This window comes from Porites lutea, chromosome 6 (assembly GCF_958299795.1).
Source record: "Porites lutea chromosome 6, jaPorLute2.1, whole genome shotgun sequence".
NCBI classification, from domain to species: domain Eukaryota; kingdom Metazoa; phylum Cnidaria; class Anthozoa; order Scleractinia; family Poritidae; genus Porites; species Porites lutea.
The window spans coordinates 21,570,623-21,594,125 of record NC_133206.1 but is presented as its reverse complement, the minus strand read 5'-3'; the positions used below and the strand labels follow the sequence as shown (position 1 = coordinate 21,594,125).

General features: G+C 40.5%; 2 protein-coding genes across 2 annotated transcripts in view; one reads left to right on the top strand and one right to left on the bottom strand.

Annotated features, from left to right (window-relative positions):
• The first annotated feature begins 9,939 nt into the window (after nt 1-9,939).
• On the top strand, nt 9,940-12,693 carry LOC140942015 (tetratricopeptide repeat protein 28-like). Its single transcript, XM_073391009.1, has one exon. The coding sequence runs from the start codon at nt 10,186-10,188 to the stop codon at nt 12,691-12,693; it is 2,508 nt and encodes an 835-aa protein (XP_073247110.1). The 5' UTR covers nt 9,940-10,185.
• Nucleotides 12,694-17,353: 4,660 nt separating this feature from the next.
• Nucleotides 17,354-23,503, bottom strand: part of LOC140941031 (uncharacterized) — an 11,382-nt gene continuing 5,232 nt past the window's right edge. The window contains exons 3-8 of the mRNA XM_073389980.1: nt 22,516-22,608; nt 22,076-22,180; nt 21,886-21,962; nt 20,963-21,013; nt 20,193-20,273; nt 17,354-18,509 (exon numbers count right to left, since the gene is read on the bottom strand). Of these exons, the coding sequence (XP_073246081.1) occupies nt 17,879-18,509; nt 20,193-20,273; nt 20,963-21,013; nt 21,886-21,962; nt 22,076-22,180; nt 22,516-22,608 (1,038 nt within the window). The 3' untranslated portion in view covers nt 17,354-17,878. The remainder of the gene's footprint in view (nt 18,510-20,192; nt 20,274-20,962; nt 21,014-21,885; nt 21,963-22,075; nt 22,181-22,515; nt 22,609-23,503) is intronic.

The following is a 23,503-nucleotide window of genomic DNA, read 5'->3' as shown; positions in this document are numbered from 1 at the left end:
TGAAACAAGTGAAGTGTCCGCCATTTTAGTTTTTACAACGAAAACAACTCAATCTCGTCCCCAGGTCTTCTCGGTCAATGTTGCATTAACCTGTAAAAGGCTTCATTTTTGACGTCATTTCGTCGTTAAACACAAAATTCTTCCAAATTTGGTCATCGGTAACCGGTTATGGTGAATTATTCGTGTGCTTTTAGCCAATCAGAATTGGGGACATATTTTGAATGAATAATAAAATAAATTAATCGAGGACTAATTTAGCAATTTATTGGGAGACTATCAAGTCACTTAGAAATTTCCATGCCGGATTTTGTTGAGAAGATCCCAAATTTCTTTTCTATAACTTTCCTTGTGAAGATTGTTTGATTTCCTTGTCAGATTATTTCAGTAAAATAACAAAAAAATGTAAAATTTTAGTATGTTAAAACAATAAATTTCTGATGTAAGCTTCAATCAGTTGTTTCGTTTTGAGTGGCCTTGGCAATTTTTAATGCATTGAAAGTTAGGGGAACTTTTAGGAGACTGCCATCCTTCATCCTTCAGCCCGGTTAGCTGGGTTGGCACTCTTTGCCGGGCTGGCTCGGCTCATGCCTTGTTTCCTCTCAAAATTGTCGTTTTGTTTATATGAGAAGGCGGGCTGGCCCGGCTTGCCGATATCTAGGCTCGAGTAATCGGGGTTTCGGCAAGCGGGGCAACCCGCTTTCTCATATAAACATGGATAAGGCCAGCCCGGCTAACCGGGCTGGCTCACTCGATATAAAAAGACCCTAAGGCAGCAAGAAAACATAACGTGTAAGAACCCGCAATCACAAGAATACCAGTTAGTTTCAACTAGTTCAGTCGCTTTAAAATTGCTTAGATGGTAATTCCTTGTTTATGAAGACTCCTCCACAGTTTCCCCTCTGTTTGTACTAGTTTTTCACTTGTTCACGTGCACAGAGTGTTGCCTAGTCCCTGGGTTGTCCCTGGGCCTCATTATTCCGCGCGACCAAAAGCGTTTCGGGTCACGTGGTCCAAGCGAAGATGTGAGGCCAAGAAAAAATACTCAAAAGTGAGACAAAAGTGAGACATCTCATGCGGTGGTTTACAAGATCAGCGTTTCGCATTTCAAGGTGAATATATAGATTTAGCCAGGGCTAAAAGCAAAGCTCTTGTTAACGTACTTGTAATTTACACAAACAAAACATAAAATCGTGTAACGCTAAACGGCGTCGACAGTGAGAAAGGCAAAAGAAGACATTAGGTCTAATTAGTAAAAAAACAACTTTGTACGTGCAGCACACTTTTTTGTACACATTTAACTTCCTAGTTACACGTTTTATGGCAAAAATGTTGTATGTGCACACAAAAAATTTTGTTGCTTGTGTTCCTGTTCGCTATTTTTTTTTCACTGTCGCTCATTTTCACCTCCCTGGCCACTAGCACTTCTCATTTTCTCACCGCAGGTATAAAATTTTCGTGTTGTTTTTCCAACGAAATTTGAGGAAATGACAGTTAATCTAAGATTAATACTTTAGACAACCCAGATATAGAAACAATTTGCGACTTTCAGTTTGTTTCTATTTAGAGGAGAAGTCGTTACGTCACGTTGACATGGTCAGGGAAAATTTCTGGATGACAACGAACCTAAACATCACTTAAAAGGTGAATTCGCACTGTTGCAAACTTCGTCAATCTTATCCAATTTCCTCCGGGAGCCGTTTAATTTGAGTCCGAAAAGGACCGTATTTATTTAGAGAAAGACTGAGAAATTTTTTATGTTGTGTTTACCTCAACCCCATAAAGCAAGAGAGTGAAATTAGGAAATTTCATGTCGCAGTCGTGAAACGGCGACTAAGAATTGTACAAAAAAAGCGTAATGCACGTGCAAAGTTGATGTTTTGTTTATATAAACTTACAAAAGTGCTTTTTAACTGTTCTCCTTCCTTAAGCTCCCTATTGAAGTGATCCAGAAATTTTGCTACCATGGTAACGTGACGTCGCGCTTCTATCACGAGGCGGCCATTTTGTCTCAGGAGATTTAAAAAGCTTTGTTTATGCACGGCTAGCTTCGTTCTTACAAAGCTTTCTATTGTCTTGCTTCACAAGACGCTGTTGGACCATGCGATTTCCCGCCAAAAAAATCCCTAGTTCCATTTGGGTTGCCATTCCTGTTGATTGAGTTATTTTTCATTGGTTTCCCTGTGGTGCAGACGGACGGGCGCTCGGGCGAGCGGACGTATGGTCACGCGACTTCCAAAATTTCATGGGTGGATAGGTAACCAAACTTTCTTCGCTATGGGGCTCCGCTCACGCGCGCGCGTTGAGCTCCGCTAAAAGACACAGATGGGAAGGGAAAGTTCAGAAGAATGCTCAGTTTTCTTTGAGTGGACTAAGGAAGGCTTTTCTTTACAAAACTGTCCTTCAAGGAACTCGAACTCAAGAAAAAATTTTCTTCACGGCGGATCGGAGCGCTTGTCCAATTTTGAAACGCAATCAAGCACCAAAGTTTTTGGAGAATTTTCATGTACGTTTTGTTCTCTATAGTCAAGAAATTACGTTTTTAAAAGAAAGTTTACCATGTATTTGTAAATATTTCATCTTAGACGTTTTATACGTTTTGAGATCGGCTTGAGCGCCCTGATATGAGATTTGTGTTGAATAATTTTTGCTATATCAGCCAATTTTACTTGGGTGAACGGACCACGAGCCAAGTTTGTGTTGCGTGCGAATTAATTATCAATTTATTAATTATTAATTCATGGATTTCCAAATACAAAAATTTTGGAGAAATTTTTTCTCAGCGTTTTGTTGTCTGTGCTTTCATTGATTAAATTAGCTCAAAACACGATCTTGAGACTACAGCATCCAAGTTGAATTTAATGCTTCTCACATTACACACATCACTTCTCCAAATGTCGGCGAATTTTATAGGATTTTCACTTTTGGGTTCAGTTTTTGGGCACTTTTCGATACCAGGAGCCGCAGCTAATGAATTTTATTTGAAAGTATGTGTATCTCGTTACTCAAGATTTGCGCTCTAGGTTTACTACACACAGGGTCACTAAAGTACTTTGAAAACAAGACGCTACGGAGCTAGCGTACACTTCGGCGTCGTGGTTGTGGAACTAATTAATTGTAAATGCGAAGGAATAGTAAGAAATCAAATATGGTAAGAGTAAGGTGTGAAATTATGGGATTTGTCAGGATATTCTGAAAAGAGAAACATCCAAGAGGCCTACATGCCAAAAACTAGCATTTCAGGACAAATTGTCTCCGCGATATTAGCCCAGTTATGCTCTGATGACTCCATACCAATCCTTCTAAAAAACAATTCTCTATTTTTCTTAGTCACATCAGGCTTCACAAACAGCATAGCAGTCTCATGTACTGATTAAAGATATGTAAGGCATGGGTAAGGAGTCAATTACGTTGAGCATGGAATTGGCTAAAACTCAAAGTCACGAGTACGAATGTTTTGAGGATAATTATTCAGTGACTATCAGAACGCAGGGATGTCGGGTTTAACACCAAAGGAACATAGCCTTTACAGAGCTTTAAAACACAGACTGAAAACACTGCATCCGCCAACACAAACTTGACTTGAGCTTTGAGTAAAACTAAACAGCCTCTACTAATAATAACAAACTCTCACTTGAACTTCAGATATCTTACGGCTTCCGCGAACTTGTAAACACAGAACCCGAAAATCGACCTTCGTCACACTTGACTAAACACAGCAGTCCAGCTCGTAGGAAAAAACTTAGTTCGTCAAAAGAACTCGCTTGAAACTTGAATACCGTTTGACGTAAGGTTCTAGAAAATACTAAACAGGCGAATAGTAGTAGCTTTTCGACGAGTGTAGCTAAATGTCGTGGGTCGTGGGTAGTGGGTAGAGGTCGTGGGTCGTGGGTGTGGGTGTGGGTGTGGGTGTGGGTGTGGGTGTGGGTAAATGTCGTGGGTAAAAAAAATATAGAAAAAAATGATAAAGTAAAGTAATTGAAAAAAAGAAATAAATAGAAAAAAGTTCTAAAATATTTGTGAAACGAAAACCTCCAACTCCTTGATTGCCTTTTTCGTCATGGCTTCTTCTTCGTCCTCCCAGTTCCTGTGGGACTTGGCTCCCCTTTCACGACATCACTGTATAAAAGACATTTTGCCGATGAAGATTTATCCATACCTGGGCTATCGCCGCCAAAATAAACGAAACAGACGTAAATTATACCTGCAATTTGCAGAAAGTATGGGACTCGCTGAATGGAAATAGGTGCTCACTATTTATCTTTATTCGATCTACAATTCCAATGATCAGTGGAGACTTTTTAACACGATGGAATTCGATCACCGTGAGAAAGGCGAGGGAAAGAGGACAATTTTTAGGTATTTCATATTTTTGGATAGAAGTTTTAGGTCTCAATTACCTCATTCCCAACCTTTCAAGTTAAGGCGAGACTGTATGTAAATTTTATTGCCGTACCGAAATACAGCTTTCTCGATTCTTTTTTTTGTTGTCGTTTAGTGTACAAAATCTTTGCTGTAACGATTCGAAATATCGTGAAAGGACGTTTCAGTCACGAATGTTGACATCTTTGAGAAAAAGCAGTTCAGCCTCCAGTTTTTCTATAGCCTGCTTCTGGTTTACATAGTGCACAGAGTTTCTTTTATTTTTTACCTAAATGTCTTTTTAGTGTCCGTTTGTACTAGAGGATTCACTTATTTGCTTTGCTGACCGCGGGGAAGGGGAATAGGACTGGTATGTACGGGGAGATTTCCGTTTCATGAATTTTACAACTTTTTGCTATTTATTTTTTAAATTTTAATCTTTTTTTGGAAGACTTTATTTTTTACCCACGACATTTACCCACACCCACACCCACGACCAACGACCTCTACCCACTACCCACGACCCACGACATTTAGCTACACTCCTTTTCGACATATTTTATGATTTCAGTAACTGATGCAAATCTGCTGACTCATGCTGAAATGTAAAAATGCCCTAATTAATTATTCATGAATAATCCAAAAAGGTAGAGAACGTTCGAGAAAGTCACGCAACGCATGAAAGCAATTTTACTACTTAACACTCAACAAAGACAAAATGTCTTTGTGCAGCATTTGTAACTTTAAATTCATCATAAAACAGTTCGAAAGGAGGGCTCACTCGTGAAATGTTTTTCAACACTCGAAGAGAAATTTCGTGTCTCTGCGCGGCAACGAAATATCCTCCATTTATTCCTCGAGTAATTAAAGACTAAACTCGAAGTGATCTCAAGATATCACGAAGTAGTCCGATCTCATTTCGTGAAATAGTTGAAACAAGCCGAAAAGTCACGAACTTGCACGCCCAATCTTGTCCCGAAACTAGTGCATCATTTCATAACTATTTTTCATCTCCCAAACTACCTTGGGTCGCAGTAGCGCAATCGGCTAATCCCTCAACTTAGGGTGTGTTCCTTTCGGTGAATCCAAAAACGGATTTTAGATCTAAGAACGGATTTCGCGTTCCTTTCGGCAAATCCAAATCCGGATTTTTGATCTGGTGAATCCTTTTTGAAAAAGGATTCATTGGATTTGAAATCCGAAGAATCCAAATCCAGATTAACGGATTAGTGATCTACGCTGTTCCATTCACAGTGGATCCGAAATTAGTCAGATGATCCAGCGGTATTTCCAGTTGAAGTATTCCCATAGAGGCCGTAGAGTTTCCTCGTTGCTGTCATTTGCCACAAAACATCTGAAAACATTAGAAGATTGTTCCTGGTACTTTAAAATATCCATATACTAACCATTTGTCTCTAAAGATTGCTTGAAATCAGAAATAAGTAGTAACAAATGAACTGCTATCTAACTACAAACTCGCTTGTAGACGCGACAGGCACTCGATCGTGTTACATAAAAAAATCTGAGCTATGGAACTGGATCAAACTGGCCGACATTCTTTAGATAATTTTCAATTTTTAATGTGCTTCTTTCTTTGTCTGTTTTGTATGTTCCATCGTCGCTATTCGAACTGCCGACCGCTAAATTCTGCACGGTATAATCGCATAATTTGTCAAACTGTAGAAAACACGTCATTTTTTGAGAGGCTGTCGTGCATAATTGCACGCGTTGGCGAAAGGTTACCAAGGTTACAAATCCAATTTCGGATTTCACGTTCCTTTCGACCGCGAAATCTGGTAAATCTAGGATCAAAAATCCGTTTTTGGATTCGCCGAAAGGAACACACCCTTAGAGTCTCCTCTGATATGACGGGTCACACAGGTGAGTCGGTTCAAACCGCGGGAAGGCCAAAATAGTGATTCCTTCTTCCTCGAAAAAGTTAAAGAATAAATCAAAGAAATCGAAGTGATCTCGAGATATCTCGAACTAATTCGGCTCTCACTTCGTCAAATAGCCGAATAGAGCCGAAAACCTACAGACTTTGCTTGCCCAATATTGTCAAAAAATTGCAACTTTGATACATTCCTGAGCGTCGCGAAACCTTTACTTCGCGCTCCGCCGAAGTAATAATTCGAACGGTCGTTTAAATGGGTTAAGAGCTACAAACTCCGATAGTTCAGTTGGAATGATGAGACTGAAGGAGCAGAAAGCAATCTTCACAGGACTATGAATAACATTCTGATGACTTTTCAAAGCCCAAAAAAGTCTATCTCGTAAATTTCCACGAGGATTTTTTTTGAAAAAGACATAATTTCGTGTTGTAAACATCTTACAGTAAATTTCAGAAAGCTACAAACGCATGCGCACTCTGTTTTTGTCCAAGTCAATTGACCGAGAGGGACTGGGAAAACGCTGTACGCAGATTGTATACTTGGTTACTGTTTCAATCGGTTGCAAGTCTACTACATTTAATACTGGGAAAGCAAGCAAGTACCGGTTAGAGCGACTGCCTTGGTAAGTACCTACGACAAGATACATGCTCTCAAATTATTTAAGACTATATTTTAAAGATACCCAGGCGTTTCTGTTGGCGTTCACGATTACAGGGATACATGCTTGCCAAATTATACATTGGCCATACTCAAACATGGCAGCGGCATCATTGTCTACCCGCCATCCGAGCCATTTTGTTTCCATTTTCGGGCTTCTGCAACAGTCCATTTCAGTGTTAAAGACTGCGGCAACAGGAAATTTTAGCTGTACCCGGTACAGCGGAACGGTGTATAGTTGCATTACATTTGGTTTCTCTGTTCATAACTTATAAACATAATTAAAATTGGGAGATGTGGCTTCATTTCCAAATCCTTATATCTGTATATAACTTCTAACTTATATCTGTATATAACTTTCACGGGGATCACAAACTGCCCATGGCCCCAAATTAGGATGTACAGAATAAATCAAATCGAACAACTCGAATTTTTCTGCCGTAAATTAAAGTTTGAATTGTGTAAACAAATTAAATTAAGGCCTTCTTGGACGGCTTTTAAAAATTTATAAAGTGTTTTAGTTGAGAAAGAACAAGACTATGCAAAACTCAGTGCTAATTTAAAGTTACATCAGACTATTTCAGTGGATAGTGTGAAAACTGAGTCAAGATAATAGATATTTCATTCCATTAACTCGTGTCAAAATAATCTAGAAGCCCCGAGAAGCTCAGACCAATTTGCATACCTTTATTACTTTGTTTCCGCTAAGTGACGTTGGTCTTAAGTTTGTTTTCCTTGTGTTTAAAATATCCCCAAGACTTACAAAGGACTCACTCAGTGTCGTCTTTCTCCATCTCATAAATAACTGCTTATGTTTTGCGCAAATTCGATTTTATATATCCCGCAAAGCTTCAACTGCATTCATTTTAGGGTTAACAAAGTATACGTACCAGTCTCATAATCTCAACATCTGTCATCGATCAGTAAACAGGAGTATGGCTAGAACTCCAAAATAATGCTTCGATCTACTACTATAGTCACTACATTTAAACTATAAGTGTTTGTCTTCCGTTGTTGATGGAAATGCTGTATCAGTTGCAACTTGAATAATCTCGACCAACTTTTCTGACATTTTCAAGTTCAATTCTTATTTTCTTAGGGAATAATTACAAAATTATGTATCGCGCTTTGTTTTTCCTTTTGGGCGAATCGCTGGGTATTCTGAGCGAGGATATCAACCTTGTCTCCAAAATGTCCCCAACTGACCGTGACATTCTGTCGCAAACTTTTATCAAGCAATGATAACAGACACTTTGCTTATTAGTTCATGACCTGAACTTTGGCTTTTCATAGTCCGGCCTGAAGACTAATGCTATTAAAGACAAGTTAGAGGAAAAATAAATTTGAACGGACCGACAACGTTGACGTGTAGACTTTCTACTCTATTAATCATATTTTAGCAGTTACTCTTACGTTTCCGGCTTGCGTTTTTTTTGATTTTCTTTTGTCGAGCTTTTCTATTTTCAAACCTTTGGCCTTTTACGTGACTGAATCTCTCGAAAATACATGTGCAACAAGTTAAAACCAGGTCTCGAGGTAATAAGTAACAGTCAAGTCTCTCGCGTGTTTTCACAATATCGAAGAAATTTCACTGGTTAGCTCACACAATTGCTCAACACCTTGACATATGTAGTGGCTACGCCTTCTGTGAAGGAAAATAGTATCCGCAAAAACACGGCTCCGCCGCCAAAACTTTAATCTCGCACCCACACAACGCCACCAGCTACGCAGGCTAGGAGAAATATTAAACGTGGGTGAAAAACTCGGATCGGGGGGGGGGGGGGGGGGGGTACTTGGGTTAAGGTTTGTTGGGCATGTGCCGCTGGCCTCTCAGAGCCCCTACCCGATTGTAGTCTATTTTTTGGCCAATTACAGACCCCATCTTGGTCACTTTTTGGAAAATATAATTGCAAGTGACAAAATCGTGGGAAGTCTTTATTCCGCGAACCAAATATTAGGCAAGACGAAAGACTTCTTCGAAAGTCTAAGATATTATTTGAGAATGTAAACAACAATTCCCCGTCGGCGGTGCGGTCCGCAAGGAAATCTTGTCCCGTCAACATGACAGTTCTATTGTCTTCATATAAAAAAAAAAAACAGATGACGTTCTCGCGTGCGCATAATCGGGACACTGTCTAGCCTCCCACGCAAACGTTCTTAGCCAACCCGTAAGAACGTCTGCGTGGGAGGCTAGACACTGTCCCTTTGAGCTGTATATGTTGTGGTTCTTACCTCGAACTTAGAAGTCTCTCTTGCGGCGCAAAGGTTGGACAAGGGAACGGTTCACTGAAGTATCGCCCTTGCTTGTTATCCAGGGACTCGCCTAGTCCCCTGCTGACGACGTTTCGAGTCTTCATAAGAACGAATCAATTCGGTTAATGTTTCGAAAGCGCTACCAAAAATGTTCTCAAACGGTGAGGAGCGCGGGCTCATTTCCAGAACAGCGGATGACAATCGAGCCTAAGTTCAGAGCGGCTCCTAAAAGAGACCATTGGTCTCTTTTAAGGTGTCTCTATCCAACAAATCCCATGATTGACAGTCACCAACGTCTTCTTGGCGCGATTTTGGCACAGTGTGCTAGAATGCAAAATAAATTCTAAAGTATTAGAATGATCACTGTTTTTACCCACTAGGTCTTGCAGAAACGAGAGTCATGGATGATGTAACTGATGTCGGCTTAGCATTCTGTATTGGTGTATTGGTTGCCGCGTTCCTTCTTGCAACCAATCGCGTTCCAAAAGCCTTGCAGATATTTAAGGAATGCTTGAAACTTCTCAACAACAAAGCCTTTCGAAGTGAAAAAGATTTCGTCAGATCATTGACCAGGGGCGTTTATGTTCAAATGTTTAACGGGTACCGTGTCATCAGCGATCACAAAAGTGCGATAGAATGCGGTGAAAAACTTCTGGTGTTGCTTCGCGGAAGTGGAGAAAGAGAATCAGAAGGGAACGTCGCCTATGAACTAGCAAAGTTGTATGATCATCAAAGAAAATTTAAGGTGGCCGAGGAGCTTTTTAAAAAATCACTTAATATTGTGAAAGAAACTGGAAACAAGCAACTGGAAGGATCATGTTACGGAAACCTAGGACGTGTGTTATGGTCTCTCGGTGAAAATGCTAAGGCTAGAGGGTATATTGAGAAATCGATTGTGTTCAGAAAAGAAAATACAAATGGCGATAAAGAAGGAGAAGCATCAGACTATGCAAACCTCGGAAATGTGTTTCAATCCATCGGTGAATATCGAAAGGCTAAAGAATACCACGAGAAAGCACTTGCCATGATGAAACTAACTGGCGATAGAAAAAAAGAAGCGTCTTGTTACGGAAACATGGGAATTGCGTTGCATTCTCTTGGCGAATACACAAAAGGAATAGAATATCTTGAAAAAGCGCTGCGGATAAGAAAAGAGACTGGCGACAAAGAAGGGGAAGCGTCAGATTACTCTAACCTGGGGAGAATATTTCAGTCTTCCCGTGAATTCAACAAGGCTGTAAAATGTTACGAAAAAGCACTTCCTCTTACAAAAGATATTGGCGACAGAAAAAATGAGGCGTCTTGTTACGGAAATTTGGCAGCATTGTTTCAGTCGGTGGGTGACTCTATCAAGGCTAACGAGTATCATGAAAAAGCAGTTGCGATCGGAAGAGAAATCGGCGACCGTAAAGGAGAATCAGAAAGTTTCAGAACACTGGGAAGTGCCTGTGAGACTTGCGGTGATTATGCTAAGGCTACGGAATATTTCGAAAACGCACTTGCAATCGAAAGAGGAATGGGCAACAAGAGCGGGGAAGCCATATGCTACAATTACCTAGGAGTTGTGTCTGTCTCTGTAGGTGAATATGCTCAGGCTAAAGATTATTTCGAAAAGGCACTTGCAATCGTGGTGGAAGTTGGTGACAAGAAAACAGAAGCTTCGTGTTACGGAAACCTAGGAATGGTTCTTATTCGCCTTCATGAGCACGCCAAAGCTAAGGAATATCTGGAAAAGGCACTTGCTCTAAGGAAACAAATTGGCGATATTAAAGGAGAAATAGCAGATTATGCACACTTAGGGGATGTGTTTGAGTATGTGGGGGAATTCAGGAAGTCTAAAGAATACTATGAAAAAGCCCTGGCGATCGCAAAAAAAGCTGGTGACAAGAAAAAAGAGGCCTCGTGTTATGCAAAGTTAGGAACCGTAATTCAGTGTTTTGGTGAAATTACAAAGGCTAAAGAATATCTAGAAAAAGCGATTGTATTAAGCAAAGGGAATGGAGATGTTGAAGCAGAGTTAGCAAGCCACATTAACCTATCATATGGAGAGCTAATGAAAGGCAACATATCTGAAGCTAAATCTCACCTTTTTGCTAGTATTAAAAATTCTGAGGATATACAAAACTTTCTGAAAGATAATGATAAATTAAAGATATCGGTTTTCGACAAGCACTGTGACTCCTACCAGTTGCTCAGTACCTGTTACTGGCTCACCGGGAATCCTAATGAAGCTCTTTCGGTTGCAGAGCTTGGACGGGCCAGAGCCCTGGCTGACTTAATGTCATCCCATTATTCTGTCGAAAAACAAACATCGATCGATCCACAGTCTTGGGCTGGTATTGAAAGAATCGCGAAGAATGAAAAGAACTGCATTTGTCTATATATTTCTTACACTCTTACGGGGGATTTGTTTTTGTGGATTCTCAAAGCAGATGAACAGACAGGTTATCGTTATGTTGATGTCGATGACTGCTTTTTTGAACATGGAATAACAAGAAATGAGGATGAGATTTTTGATGACCTAATGTTAAGCAGGTTTCCTTTGTTGCCTCATGGGCATGGTGAAGATCGATCATGGTTTTCTTCCAACGTTAGCCAACAAGCATGCGAATCTCAAGAAACCTGCGAGGCTCGTTTCCGAAAGCCAACTGGGAAAAAAGAACAAGATCCAGGTGAGACTCTCGTTTTGTATTACAAAGTGATCATTGCTCCTGTGGCTGACTTACTTGACAAAGAGGAAATAATCATAGTCCCTGGTCGCTCCTTGTTCAAGGTTCCGTTTGCAGCGTTAAAGAATGACAGTGGGAAGTACTTGTCCGAGTCTTACAGAATTCGCATTGTTCCTTCTCTTACCACACTCAAGCTCATTCAAGATACTCCAGCAGACTACCACAGTCAGACTGGTGCACTGATAGTGGGCGATCCAGATGTTGGTGAGGTGCTTTTCAAGGGGGATGTGTGTAACCCACCGAGATTGCCTTCCGCAGAAAAGGAAGCTAAGATGATTGGGCGGCTTCTTGGAACAAAACCTTTGTTAGGACAGCAAGCAACTAAGCAGGCTGTTCTTCAAGCCATAAGTTCAGTAAGCCTCATCCATTTTGCTGCTCATGGAAATGCTGAAAGAGGGGAAATTGCCCTTGCTCCTGTACGCCCGACTGCTGAGATTCCGGAAGAAGAAGACTACTTATTGACAATGGCTGACATCGCACAAGTTCGACTTCGAGCCAAACTTGTAGTTCTTAGCTGCTGTCACAGCGCACATGGAGATATTAAAGCCGAGGGAGTGGTTGGAATTGCTCGAGCGTTTTTAGGATCCGGTGCTCGCTCAGTTTTGGTGGCACTGTGGGCCATAAACGACGGGGCGACAATGCAGTTGATGAGTCGTTTCTACGAGCACCTTGCTCGTGGTGAAAGTGCCAGTGAATCTCTTCACCAGGCCATGAAGTGGATGAGAGAAAACGGGTTCAATGAGGTGGGGCTGTGGGCCCCTTTTGTGCTGATTGGAGATAACGTCAACATGGATTTTCAATAACGAAGGTAAGAAAAATTGCTTGCTATCACTCAAGTCAATACACAGGCTTTTACTTTTCTCGATCTTTTCAAGTTTAAAAGATGTCGCCTTAAAATTGCCCCCTAAAATTTTGCGTAAACTTTTTACTTTATTTCTCTAGGGTATTTCAGTAGTCCCGAGAGAAATTGAAGACAACTCCTCTGCAAAATTTTTTGGGGCAAAAAAGGTGTATTATGGGAGATGTGCAAATGGCGATTATGATGGTGATGATGATGATGATGCATATCAAGCACATCATTTTTCCTGTCATCCAACAAGAAAAAGTGTAACAGACCAATTTCGCTATAAATATTAAAATTCATACTTTGCTCCGAAGCTTGGGGGATTGAAACAAAAGAAATGTTTTATTCATTGCTGAGCCTCAAGATGATTTCTTTTGTTTTTTTGTTTTATCCCCCAAGCCTCGCCGCCAAGTATGACTTTACATATATATCGAAATTGGTCTATTTATTCGACAAACTAAAACCTGCTAATTACGTTTATGCATCAGTCATTTGAAATACCGGCCCCCGCCCACCGGGGCATGGGGGGGGGAATAGCGGGGATTTAACGCGGCCAATCCCGGGGGGGGGGCGGTTGAATAACAACAAAATACTTGCTTGACCCAGGTCATGGGCGGGGATTTAACAGCACATACGCATTTTTGAAAGCGGGGATTTAACATGAGTGACTAAGGGAACGGCCTCTTTCCCAAGGTGGTGAAGTTGGCGCCAGAAATGAGATGATGCTACAGAGATTGACATTAAAAACAAAGAACAAACGGGGCAGGAAGGCACAAAACAGGTTGCCCTAGTCTCAGACACAGAAAGAAAGTGTATGGAACGTTCTACATTGGTCGGGCATTGCCTCACAAGGACTACACAAATCTCATTTGTTCACCTCGCACGTAAACGACGACAGATTAATCCCAAAAGTGCTTTCTATGCAATCACTTCTGGATTCCTCTCCCATAATCAAAAAATCAAAATATCACAAAATTTAAAAAAAAAAGACCAAGCCTTATCGCTTAGGATCCCTTGCTCGGCCGTGTTTGGATCACAAGTGCATTCTTACCTTTGCCGAACCTTCCAGAGAAAAGGTAACTGAAAATGACGACGAAATACTTTAGAACAGAAGCAAAATAGAAAGATGATGATCAAACATCCGAAGATGGCACTTGATTCTGGTCAGTGTCTAGGTAGCCTGCGTGCAGACGATAACTAAACTCTGATTAGTACCGTCTGCGAAGCAGCGCAGAGATCCTTGTTCTGAACCCCCAACGGACTCAACGAATTACCGGAAGTGCGTTTCGAATTTCCCTTCAACCTGATTGGCGATCACGACAAACAAAACAAAGGCCTTTTTTAACTGGCCAATCGTGGCGCGTACTCAAATCTGGGTACACAGCTGGAAGTCCAGAACAAGGATTTCGGCGCTGTTTCGCAGACGGAGTTAACCAGAGTTTAATTTCGTCTGCGCGCAGGCTAGTGTCTAGGGTGCAAAACAAGGGGAGTGGTTACCCCACAACAGTTGCGACTATTTGCACCCCATGTGTTTAATATGGCAAATGGACCTTGTTTGAAAGATGGAAATGCTACGTTACATGTAGTACTTACAAGTATGCCATATAGATGTTAAGCGATAACCACATTATCCTACACTGGCTCCAGAGGTCGTTTGTCAGGAATTAAAGGTAACAAAAAAAATCCTCTGGCACCCAGGGAAGGAACGCAGTCGAGTGTTCCTATTAACAGGTCCAATGGTTTGAATTTTAATAATTACAGAATACCAGACCGGAGAGAGCGGTTGAAATCGAGCCGAGAACTACACTGTACTTATGTCCCGCTATACGGGGCCTTTGACGAACTACTTGGCCCAGGAAGCGGGGAAATTAGCAACCTCGTCCCCAGGGCGCTTTTCCCTGGCTTGGAAATTAGCGGTGTTTTAACACCAAACTAATTAAATTCCACCCTAAGTCCCGGTCCCGAGGTAGGGGGGTCAGAGTTTCAATTGACTGATGCATTAAGTACGCGTGACTAAAACCGGAAGTCAAAACGGTTCACTAGCTGGCTAGGCTCCGTTTCCGCCGTTCTCTCGGCTCCGGTCTTGTTCCTTCCCGAGCAGCGGTTAATAATCGAGCTTACTAGCTGGCGTGTTAAGAAACGATAAGAGAATTTTTTTTAAAAATCTAATAGCCAAATTTCGATATATCAAAATTCTAACACGACTCCGGGGCTTATGGGACAAAATAGGCCATTTGCACGATGACGTCATTTTACTACGACGACCAGAATCCTTTTCGTTTTTCCTTTCATATTTTAATTTGTAATCCCAGTGACGTTTCGATAACAAAAGCCCTAATTTGCTCAAGAAAGCAAAGTCCTGAAGGATTCTGGTCGCAGTAGTACAATGACGTCATCATGCAAATGACCTATTGCAAATATTTCACGACTCCATTGTTTCGCAAATTCCCAAAGAAATTCACAAAGAAAGCCAAACCAAATATAGAAATATGACCAAAACGCCTCGCAACCATGTTGGAATTGTAATATATCAAACGTGGGCTATTGATTACGATATTCTGTTTCATGTTTATGTTTAAGCAGTAATTACCACTTTCACAAATTGATCCCATTTTTGATTTTTTAGTTTCAGGTTATGTATGCCGACTGAACATTACATGGAGCTGATATTACCAGCCAATGCAAGGAATGCAAGTACCATAACCAGCTTAAAACTCTTATTGAGACCTTTTCTGCTTCAAGAAGCATTTTCATCGTAACTGATCTTGATTCTATTTCTAACTATATTTATTTTTTATTTTTTTATTATTGTACGCGCGACTGAATATTACTCGGAAGTCAGCGCGCTAAAAAAGAGCGTTTTCACATGACGTCACAGCGGTCATATTGGTGTACCAAAACAATGAAACGATGGCCATATTAGTGTTCCCAACCAATCGTACGGGAGTTAAACTCTCTTCTTATGTAAACGCTGTCTTTTGTTCCAATAAATTTGCATAGATACTGGCCAACAGAGTGAAAACGTAACGCTCTGCTATAGGACAGGAGTACCCAACGGATCCGCTCCTCAGGCTAAGAATTTGCTGGCTGGTAACTAAATAAAGGATGAGAAACTCTTGCTGGGAACTTTACCGAAACGTTTTTCTGGCTGTGGGTTTTCATTTTGAATGCCGATACTTGCTGGAAAAAAACATATTCCTATCGCCTCTGGCTTCCTGCGGCTTTTAAGAATGTACTCTGGCTAATTTAGTTGCCAGTTATTTTTGGGCTGGAGAAGGAAAATGACAGCTAGTTAGGAAAGTTCAAAGATAGCGCTAGCTTTGAGTGACAACTAGGGTGCACCGCGCGCACCAAAGAGCGTGTACAAACAATTCCTTCGTTCAACCGACACTTTGAAAATAAGTTTAGTAAAACCACGCCTTTCATACAGCACAGACAAACTTATAATTTATGCTAGGATAGCATGTAGAAAGACGATACATTCGTTTTCTGTAGAAATATTTACTATGAAGAAATGGTATTGATTCAGTAAACCTTTTTATAAGGTTTCTGAATGTTGCTTTTACCCAAAAAAGTGTAGCGTGCCTCATAAAATGTTTCAGTGTTTAGACAAAAAGTGATTGGAAGACGTTCTTGTAGTAATGTATTCTTTCAGTTAACATAATGAAAATTTTATCGCGATGGGCAGTTTAAGAAACACTGGTTTAAGGGCCTCTTTACATGGAGGTGGGGGACCCCAGGTAGGTGAGGTAGCCTCCTTAGGTGGGGTAACCCGCCTGTCCATATAATCTCTCATTTTAATGTAATCACGTTTACATGATAGGTGGGTTGAACCGCCACAAGTTACCTCACCTATCTGGGGTCCCCCCAACTCCATGTAAACAGGCCCTAAGTGGTACTTGGGCAACCAGTTTAACATTTTTTCCCCCACGCTTGACGTGTAGCTATGAATCGATTTGTCGTGCATGGAAGCTAAGTGCACCTCCATTATAAAGTGTCTTTAACGAGTTGTTTTTTTAGGTCTGCGCGTGTCATTGTAATCTTTGCTTGTATTCCTCTCTCCTCAGCAGAGGCCTCTTTGTGTCCTAGAGAGACTGGGGTGAGGGGAAAAAGAAAGCATTAAGGGGACGATGGAAGATTGGAAGCGAGGCTCCTGCCTTTTCCATTTTCCCATCGACCACTGCGCGCCTGCTCTTTACTGATTGTTGCTATTTTAATTGGATTAACCAACGGGACACTTTTTTAGTCATATTAGGAAGCACTGTGTAAAATTCCGAAAACAAGCCCCTCCAAATATAAACCCCCAAACTCGTAACGCAAAAACCCTCCGTTAAATCGCCCCTCCAAATATAACCCCCCCCCCCCGCCGCGGCTCGTACTTGGAAATTGCCCTCAACTTTACGAAGTAAAACAAAGCAAAACTATAAATAAGGCTAGCCCAATCAAATTTGAAACGCAAATTTCCCTCCGTACATACGCCCCTCCAAATATAAGCCCGTCAAAAAGGGCCCTTGAAGAATATAAGCCCTGGGGCTTATTTTCGGAATTTTACGGTATCTTGATTACACTGCTTCCCTCGAATACGTACCGAGACTTTGAAAATTTAAATCCAACTAAGCTTATCTAAAGGACGTTTTTAAAAAAGTAAAAATTTAAGCTAAGTAAAACGACGAGAGTAAAAATCCTAAAAAATCCTTCCTCTGACGTCACAATAGTACAATGAAAACTGTTCAGTGTTCTTTGACAACTTATCTGGTTCCCAGGTCCCTTTTAAGTCAGCTCCTCTTAACGGGCTCACAGCACATCTTCCCTTGTTTTCCGATTTAGTGTTTTAAAGACCTTTCCCGCATTACGCTCCAGTGAGCAAACATAAAAGAAATGAGGACAATTTCATACAAATCACTGTATTTTGTCCACCCAAGCCTCGAGTTGGTGCCGTTGTTTACAGGAATGTGGGAAAGGTCTATTGTCGGATCCAAATATAATGATCTGCCATTGCACTTTATTCCTTTATTTTCTCTCCTTTTTTTCCCTTTCGCCTCTCATCTACTTTATCGCCACGTTTTCAATCCTGTTTCCGTTTTTCTTCCTCTAAATCTCTGTTACGCTCTCTTCTTGTGTACTTCTAACTTTATCCGAGAATTTCATTTGTTCATTATTTCACCTTCACGTTTTTTCTTTTTCTTTTTCGCTCTCTTCTTATCCACATCATCTTTGGGATCAGGACATTTACCTTCAACTATGTAATCGTTTTCTCCCAGTTGATCATTACGTTTTCTCGTTTTACTATTCGCTCCTTTCTCGTCCAGATTATTCGTATAAAAACAAATATCACTTAACGCCTCATCGTTTGTACCGTACACGTCTTCATTTTTTGCCCTCTTCTTTCTCCGCTTTTCGGCCTTGTCTCCGCAAGAATCACGTTCACCTTCGAGTTTGTAATCGTTTCCCTCCTGTAAGTCTCTGCATTTCTTTTTCCTTTTTCCTTTCTTGACTTTCTCGTTATCTTCGCAAGAACTGTGTACTTCCAGTTTACTGTCACCCTCTCCATTCATAACGTTTTTCGTTCGAGTTCGAATTAAATCATCTCTGCCATCAACTACTTCATCAAATTTATGATTTTCCTCTTCAAGCATTTCTCTGTGTTTTCTCTTTCTCTTTTTCTCCTTTTTGGTCTTTTTACTGTCCCTTTTCGCCTCCTTGCACCTCTGTTTTTCATCCACCACAAAAGATTTGCGATCCAAGACAGAACTTTCGGTAGTATCAGTGTCGCACCTAAAACGCGATTATAAACAAACTGTTCTTGCTATAAAAGAATTTAAATGAAATGTTTTGAAGGGAAAGTTAGGCCAAGAAATCTCTGGGTAAGGCGAAGCTCTGCTGCGAACAATTACCCACATACATACTGATACTTTATTGTAACTCTCACAACTGAGAGGGCTTTCAAGTTACAAGGCAACATAAGATTTTAAAAAAGACAGAAAGAGAAAAGAGGAAATAAAAGAAATGGATAAAGAAGTTGAATACAAATACAAAATGATATGCATAAGCTATGTACAAATTCAGCAATTGCTCAACTGAAAGAATTAGCCTGACAATTTCTCTTATCACTGAAGTCGTTCCAAAGCTTCGCTTCTCAGGAGAAGGAGACGGCGAGACCCTCACCAAACCAACGCAAACCCTTTTTTTCTGGAAATATCCTTATCAAAGTTTCCGTAAACAGCCTTCTTACAATACTCAAACAAGCCTATTTCTTCTCATTAAGTTACTTGTTAGCGACTGCTGTCCTTAAGAAAAGCTTGTATCAGATAAATGATAGGGACGAACGTATGTGAATATTTGTAGTGTAGCTGGCTGTGTACACTAGGAATCTGTAGGTCAACTGTGGGAGCTACACACATGATGCTTGTTAACAAACTATCTACCGTACTTTGTCGTCAATCGTCGTTTGCTCGGGTAATTTTTTTTTTTCAACAAAAGGGAGCAGTTCTAGTTCCAAAAATTTTCAATGGCTCGGATCGTACTTGGCTGGTTGTGGTTTTCGTGATCTATTCGCGTTCGTCAGAACGCATCCTAATCTGGTGTTCCTGTGGCACTAAGGCGGAAATTTTCGAGCTATCACGGGTGACTGCAAATTAGCCGTCCCTATTGATGTTATCAGGGGCATCTCGGCCGGCCGGGAAACTGAACTCCTTTCGACTAAAGTGACGAACGCGAATCCGTAATCAATGATTTCCTGCTAGTATACCTTTCTTATGCCTGGAAGTTGAACAGAACAAAGCAGAAAGATTCCAGGAGATGAAGAGAACATTTCCAACTTTCCCCGGGGCAGAGTTATTATAAGCGTAATAAACTTTAACGAGTGTAAAAACAAGGAATTATAAGAGCTGGAATGTTACGCTAGATTTCATTCACTTGACGGGAGTCGAGCTACCGACTTACAGTGAGCCTAAGGATTTCCACAATTATGCTAACTTATTGCTTATAAGAGGTTAAAAACAACCATACAGCGCACGTGATGCCTTGTTTAGGGTAAATTGCCCAAGCGACTTGGCCTTAAAACAGCAGCATAAGACAGACGGAATGGTGACAAGACAAGCGCGAATACAGTAGTACACTACTGTCTTGTAAAAGACACGGCTTTCTCCTCAACACGCTAAACCAAGAAGGACCGCATAAATCCGTTACCCCAACAAATGTTTGCGGTCCTGGATACGAAGTTCTGACTATAAGGTCTTGGCGTAGAAATTTTTGGAAATTTGGATAATGATCGATTACAAGAGGTTAACGCGCATGGAAGTTGGACTGTCTTTTCCTTCTAAATTGTAAATGCTAGTCAAACGGACCCCAATCTAAGTTCTTTAAGCAACAGAGAAAGCAAATGATCGGATATCTTTACAAAGTAGTGACTACATCTGCATGCCTTTATTGTAAAAGTATGATTTCTGTAGAATGTACCTGTCGTCTGAATTCCCCATTTTTTCCTGTTTTTCAACCCGTTGTAGTTTGCCATTCAAGAGGAGTCCATGACGAGCAGCTCTAGTATTTAAACAAAACAAAAAACAAGTAAGCCAGGAATCAAAAACAGTCCCGCCCATCTAGCTTCCCTGGAAAAGTACAGCTTAGGAGGGTTGCCTGGGTTGCCTGTTACCTGACAGAGTGGCAGACATCAAACCGACTAAATATTCAGAGCAAAAAATTATTTTATGCTAATCCCTTCAAAATTCATAACTTGATAACAAAATCAATTTGTTGCCTTCACTCCAACATTTCAATTTTCTGGAGGCTTACAACTTTAAATTAAGATTTAGCTTTGTGAGAGCCAGTAAGTAAACCAATGAATATAGGGACCTAAACATGGTTAAAATTAACATTTAAAAAGATAAATTTCCATTATTTGCCCTCCAAAGTATTTATAGTACTAATGTTAGTGAAGCTGAGCAAATCCCTGAAACAAATAATTTCAATCAAACATAATGGGGTTAAGAATCCCAATATAACTGCTCCAAGGCAAACTAGTTGGCTATTTACAAGTGGCCGAGGATTTGGCCTCGGGACTACTGTGAACAAATCCAGCCAGCAGTCAGGGGGGGACTTGAGGCCTCTGAATTGCAAGACCAGCGCTCTAACCACTCGACCATGCTGCCTCCTACTGGATAATAACTTTTCTAGGAAGTGATACTGTTGATAACTCCACTGTAGCATTAAAAACTATGTTTTTGACTTACTTGTGAGCTGTTCTACCCCCACAAGCTTGGAAAAGCCTTTCATCTGGACATCTGAAAATGAAGAATAATAACAATATTTAATAACAAGAATATTATTCAAAATGGAATCATTGGATAATGCAATTCTAGAGCTCTGATTGGCTTAGCCATCATGATATATGAGCCATTACACCATGCTCTCCAAACATGGTAACTGTACGCATCTGCTCAAAATTAAAAACAAGCTGAAAATCAGTGGTTTTTACAAATAAAGTCGGACGATTTCTCGACGTTTTGTGGGCATTTCTAATAATTATATCCATATATATACAAGATTATAGCCAACTTGGCACTATGTGCCTCGTTGGCTATCTACCATCTCATATCCAACCTGCACTCATGGAATAATTGATAAATATAAAATGATAAATATTATTATAATATCAGTGTCATTAGTAGTATTATTATTACTGCATTATTATTTTTCATGCCTTCTACTTGGGCTATGGCTGCAAAAGTCTGTTTATGGCTGTCAAACTTAAGCATGAAAATTGCTTTCTAGAGATACAACCATGCTAGCTGAGATGAAAACCTTGTATCAGTTCAGATGAGGGTGGTGACATTAATTAAGCCATTGGCCTATTTTGTCGATAAGCACTCCTCACCACCTTACATGTAACTTTCATATTTGAGGAACAATTATTGTTCCTTGTAAGGAACATGAAAGGTGGTGGGGAGTGCTTATCAACAAAATACACTTTGAAAGGGGAGAACTTTTTGGAAAGCGATGCCACTTAATCTTGAATAATAATTATTCAAGATTAATATACTTATTCCTTTTTATTACTATAAATTATTTGTCTTACAGCTGTAATAGGGAAATTTGGAATGTACTGTAAAAAACTAAAGAATCACCAGTTAATTATTACTCTTTAGATACTCACAAATGTGAAAAATCTTTTTCTGATTCAGAGTCATCATCTGATTCTTGTGTTTTAGTTTCCTGTGTCTGACTAGAAGCCTGAAACAGAAAAAGAAAAGATTTTTCAAATAATGAGAAAGTAATGTTTAAAACAAAATTTGTACATACACTTTAAGTCAAGATGCTGTTGCAATAAATGATGATTGTTTTACCTTCACAAATCTTCCATACAGCCTTGGCTTGTTGGAGTTTTTGCTTGGTCTTTTGTTACTCACAGAACATGTTTCTTTGCTGGATTTCAGTACCGTCACTCCCTCCTAATCAGGAAATGACAATTTTACAATTAATAAAAACACCTCAAGATTTTGAAATAACTACTGATCAAAAAGAAGGAATTTCAAGGAACATAATAAAAGCTCTGCTGAAGAGGTTTTGTCTCTCAATGATCACACTAGGATTTTACCCAGACTCAAAACTTTGATCTGCCTTATACAGAATAATAAACTGCCAGCTTCACCAGAAAGTACTTATCAGTAGCTTTCATGTGCAAACTCAAAAGTTACAAAAACACAACTTCAAAATCAAGACTTTATCTTTGAGGATCTAGATGAGAAGGGCTGGACAAGAGACACATCTTCTTTCCAAAATGTACCTCACTTTCCTGGACCACAATGTTCTTTGCAGTTTTATTGAAGACATGATCCCACCAGTGAAAACTAAACTGGTCTCCAGCATCATAACCAACCTACATACAAAATGGAAAAATGTCAGTCTAATAAAAGGTCCCATCCAGTTGTATGGGACAAGGAGGAAGGGCTTAAAAAGGTCCCGTCCAGATGTGTGGAACAAGGAGGTACGGATTAAAAAAGGTCTCGTCCCATTGTGTCGGACAAGGAGGAAGGGCTTAAAAAGGTCATGTCCAGATGTGTGGAACAAGGAGGTAGGGCTTAAAAAAGGTCTCTTCCCATTGTGTGGGACAAGGAGGAAGGGCTTTAAAAAGGACCTGTCCAGTTGTGTGGAACAAGGAGGAAGGGCTGAAAAAAGGTCCTGTCCAGATGTGTGGGACAAGGAGGTAGGGTTTAAAAAAGGTCTCGTCCCATTGTGTCGGACAAGGAGGAAGGGCTTTAAAAAGGTCCTGTCCAGTTGTGTGGAACAAGGAGGTAGGGCTTAAAAAAAGTTCCTGTACAGATGTGTAGAACAAGAAGGTAGGGCTTAAAAAAGGTCTCGTCCATTTGTGTCGGACAAGGAGGAAGGGCTTTAAAAAGGTCCTGTCCAGTTGTGTGGGACAAGGAGGAAGGGCTTAAAAGAGGTCCTGTCCAGTTGTGTGGGAGAAGGAGGAAGGGCTGAAAAAAGGTCCTGTCCAGATGTGTGGGACAAGGAGGAAGAGCTGAAAAAAGGTCCTGTCCAGATGTGTGGGACAAGGAGGTAGGGCTTAAAAAAAGTCTCGTACCATTGTGTCGGACAAGGAGGAAGGGCTTTAAAAAGGTCCTGTCCAGTTGTGTGGAACAAGGAGGTAGGGCTTAAAAAAGGTCCTGTCCAGATGTGTGGAACAAGAAGGTAGGGCTTGAAAAAGGTCTCGTCCAGTTGTGTCGGACATGGAGGAAGGGCTTTAAAAAGGTCCTGTCCAGTTGTGTGAGACA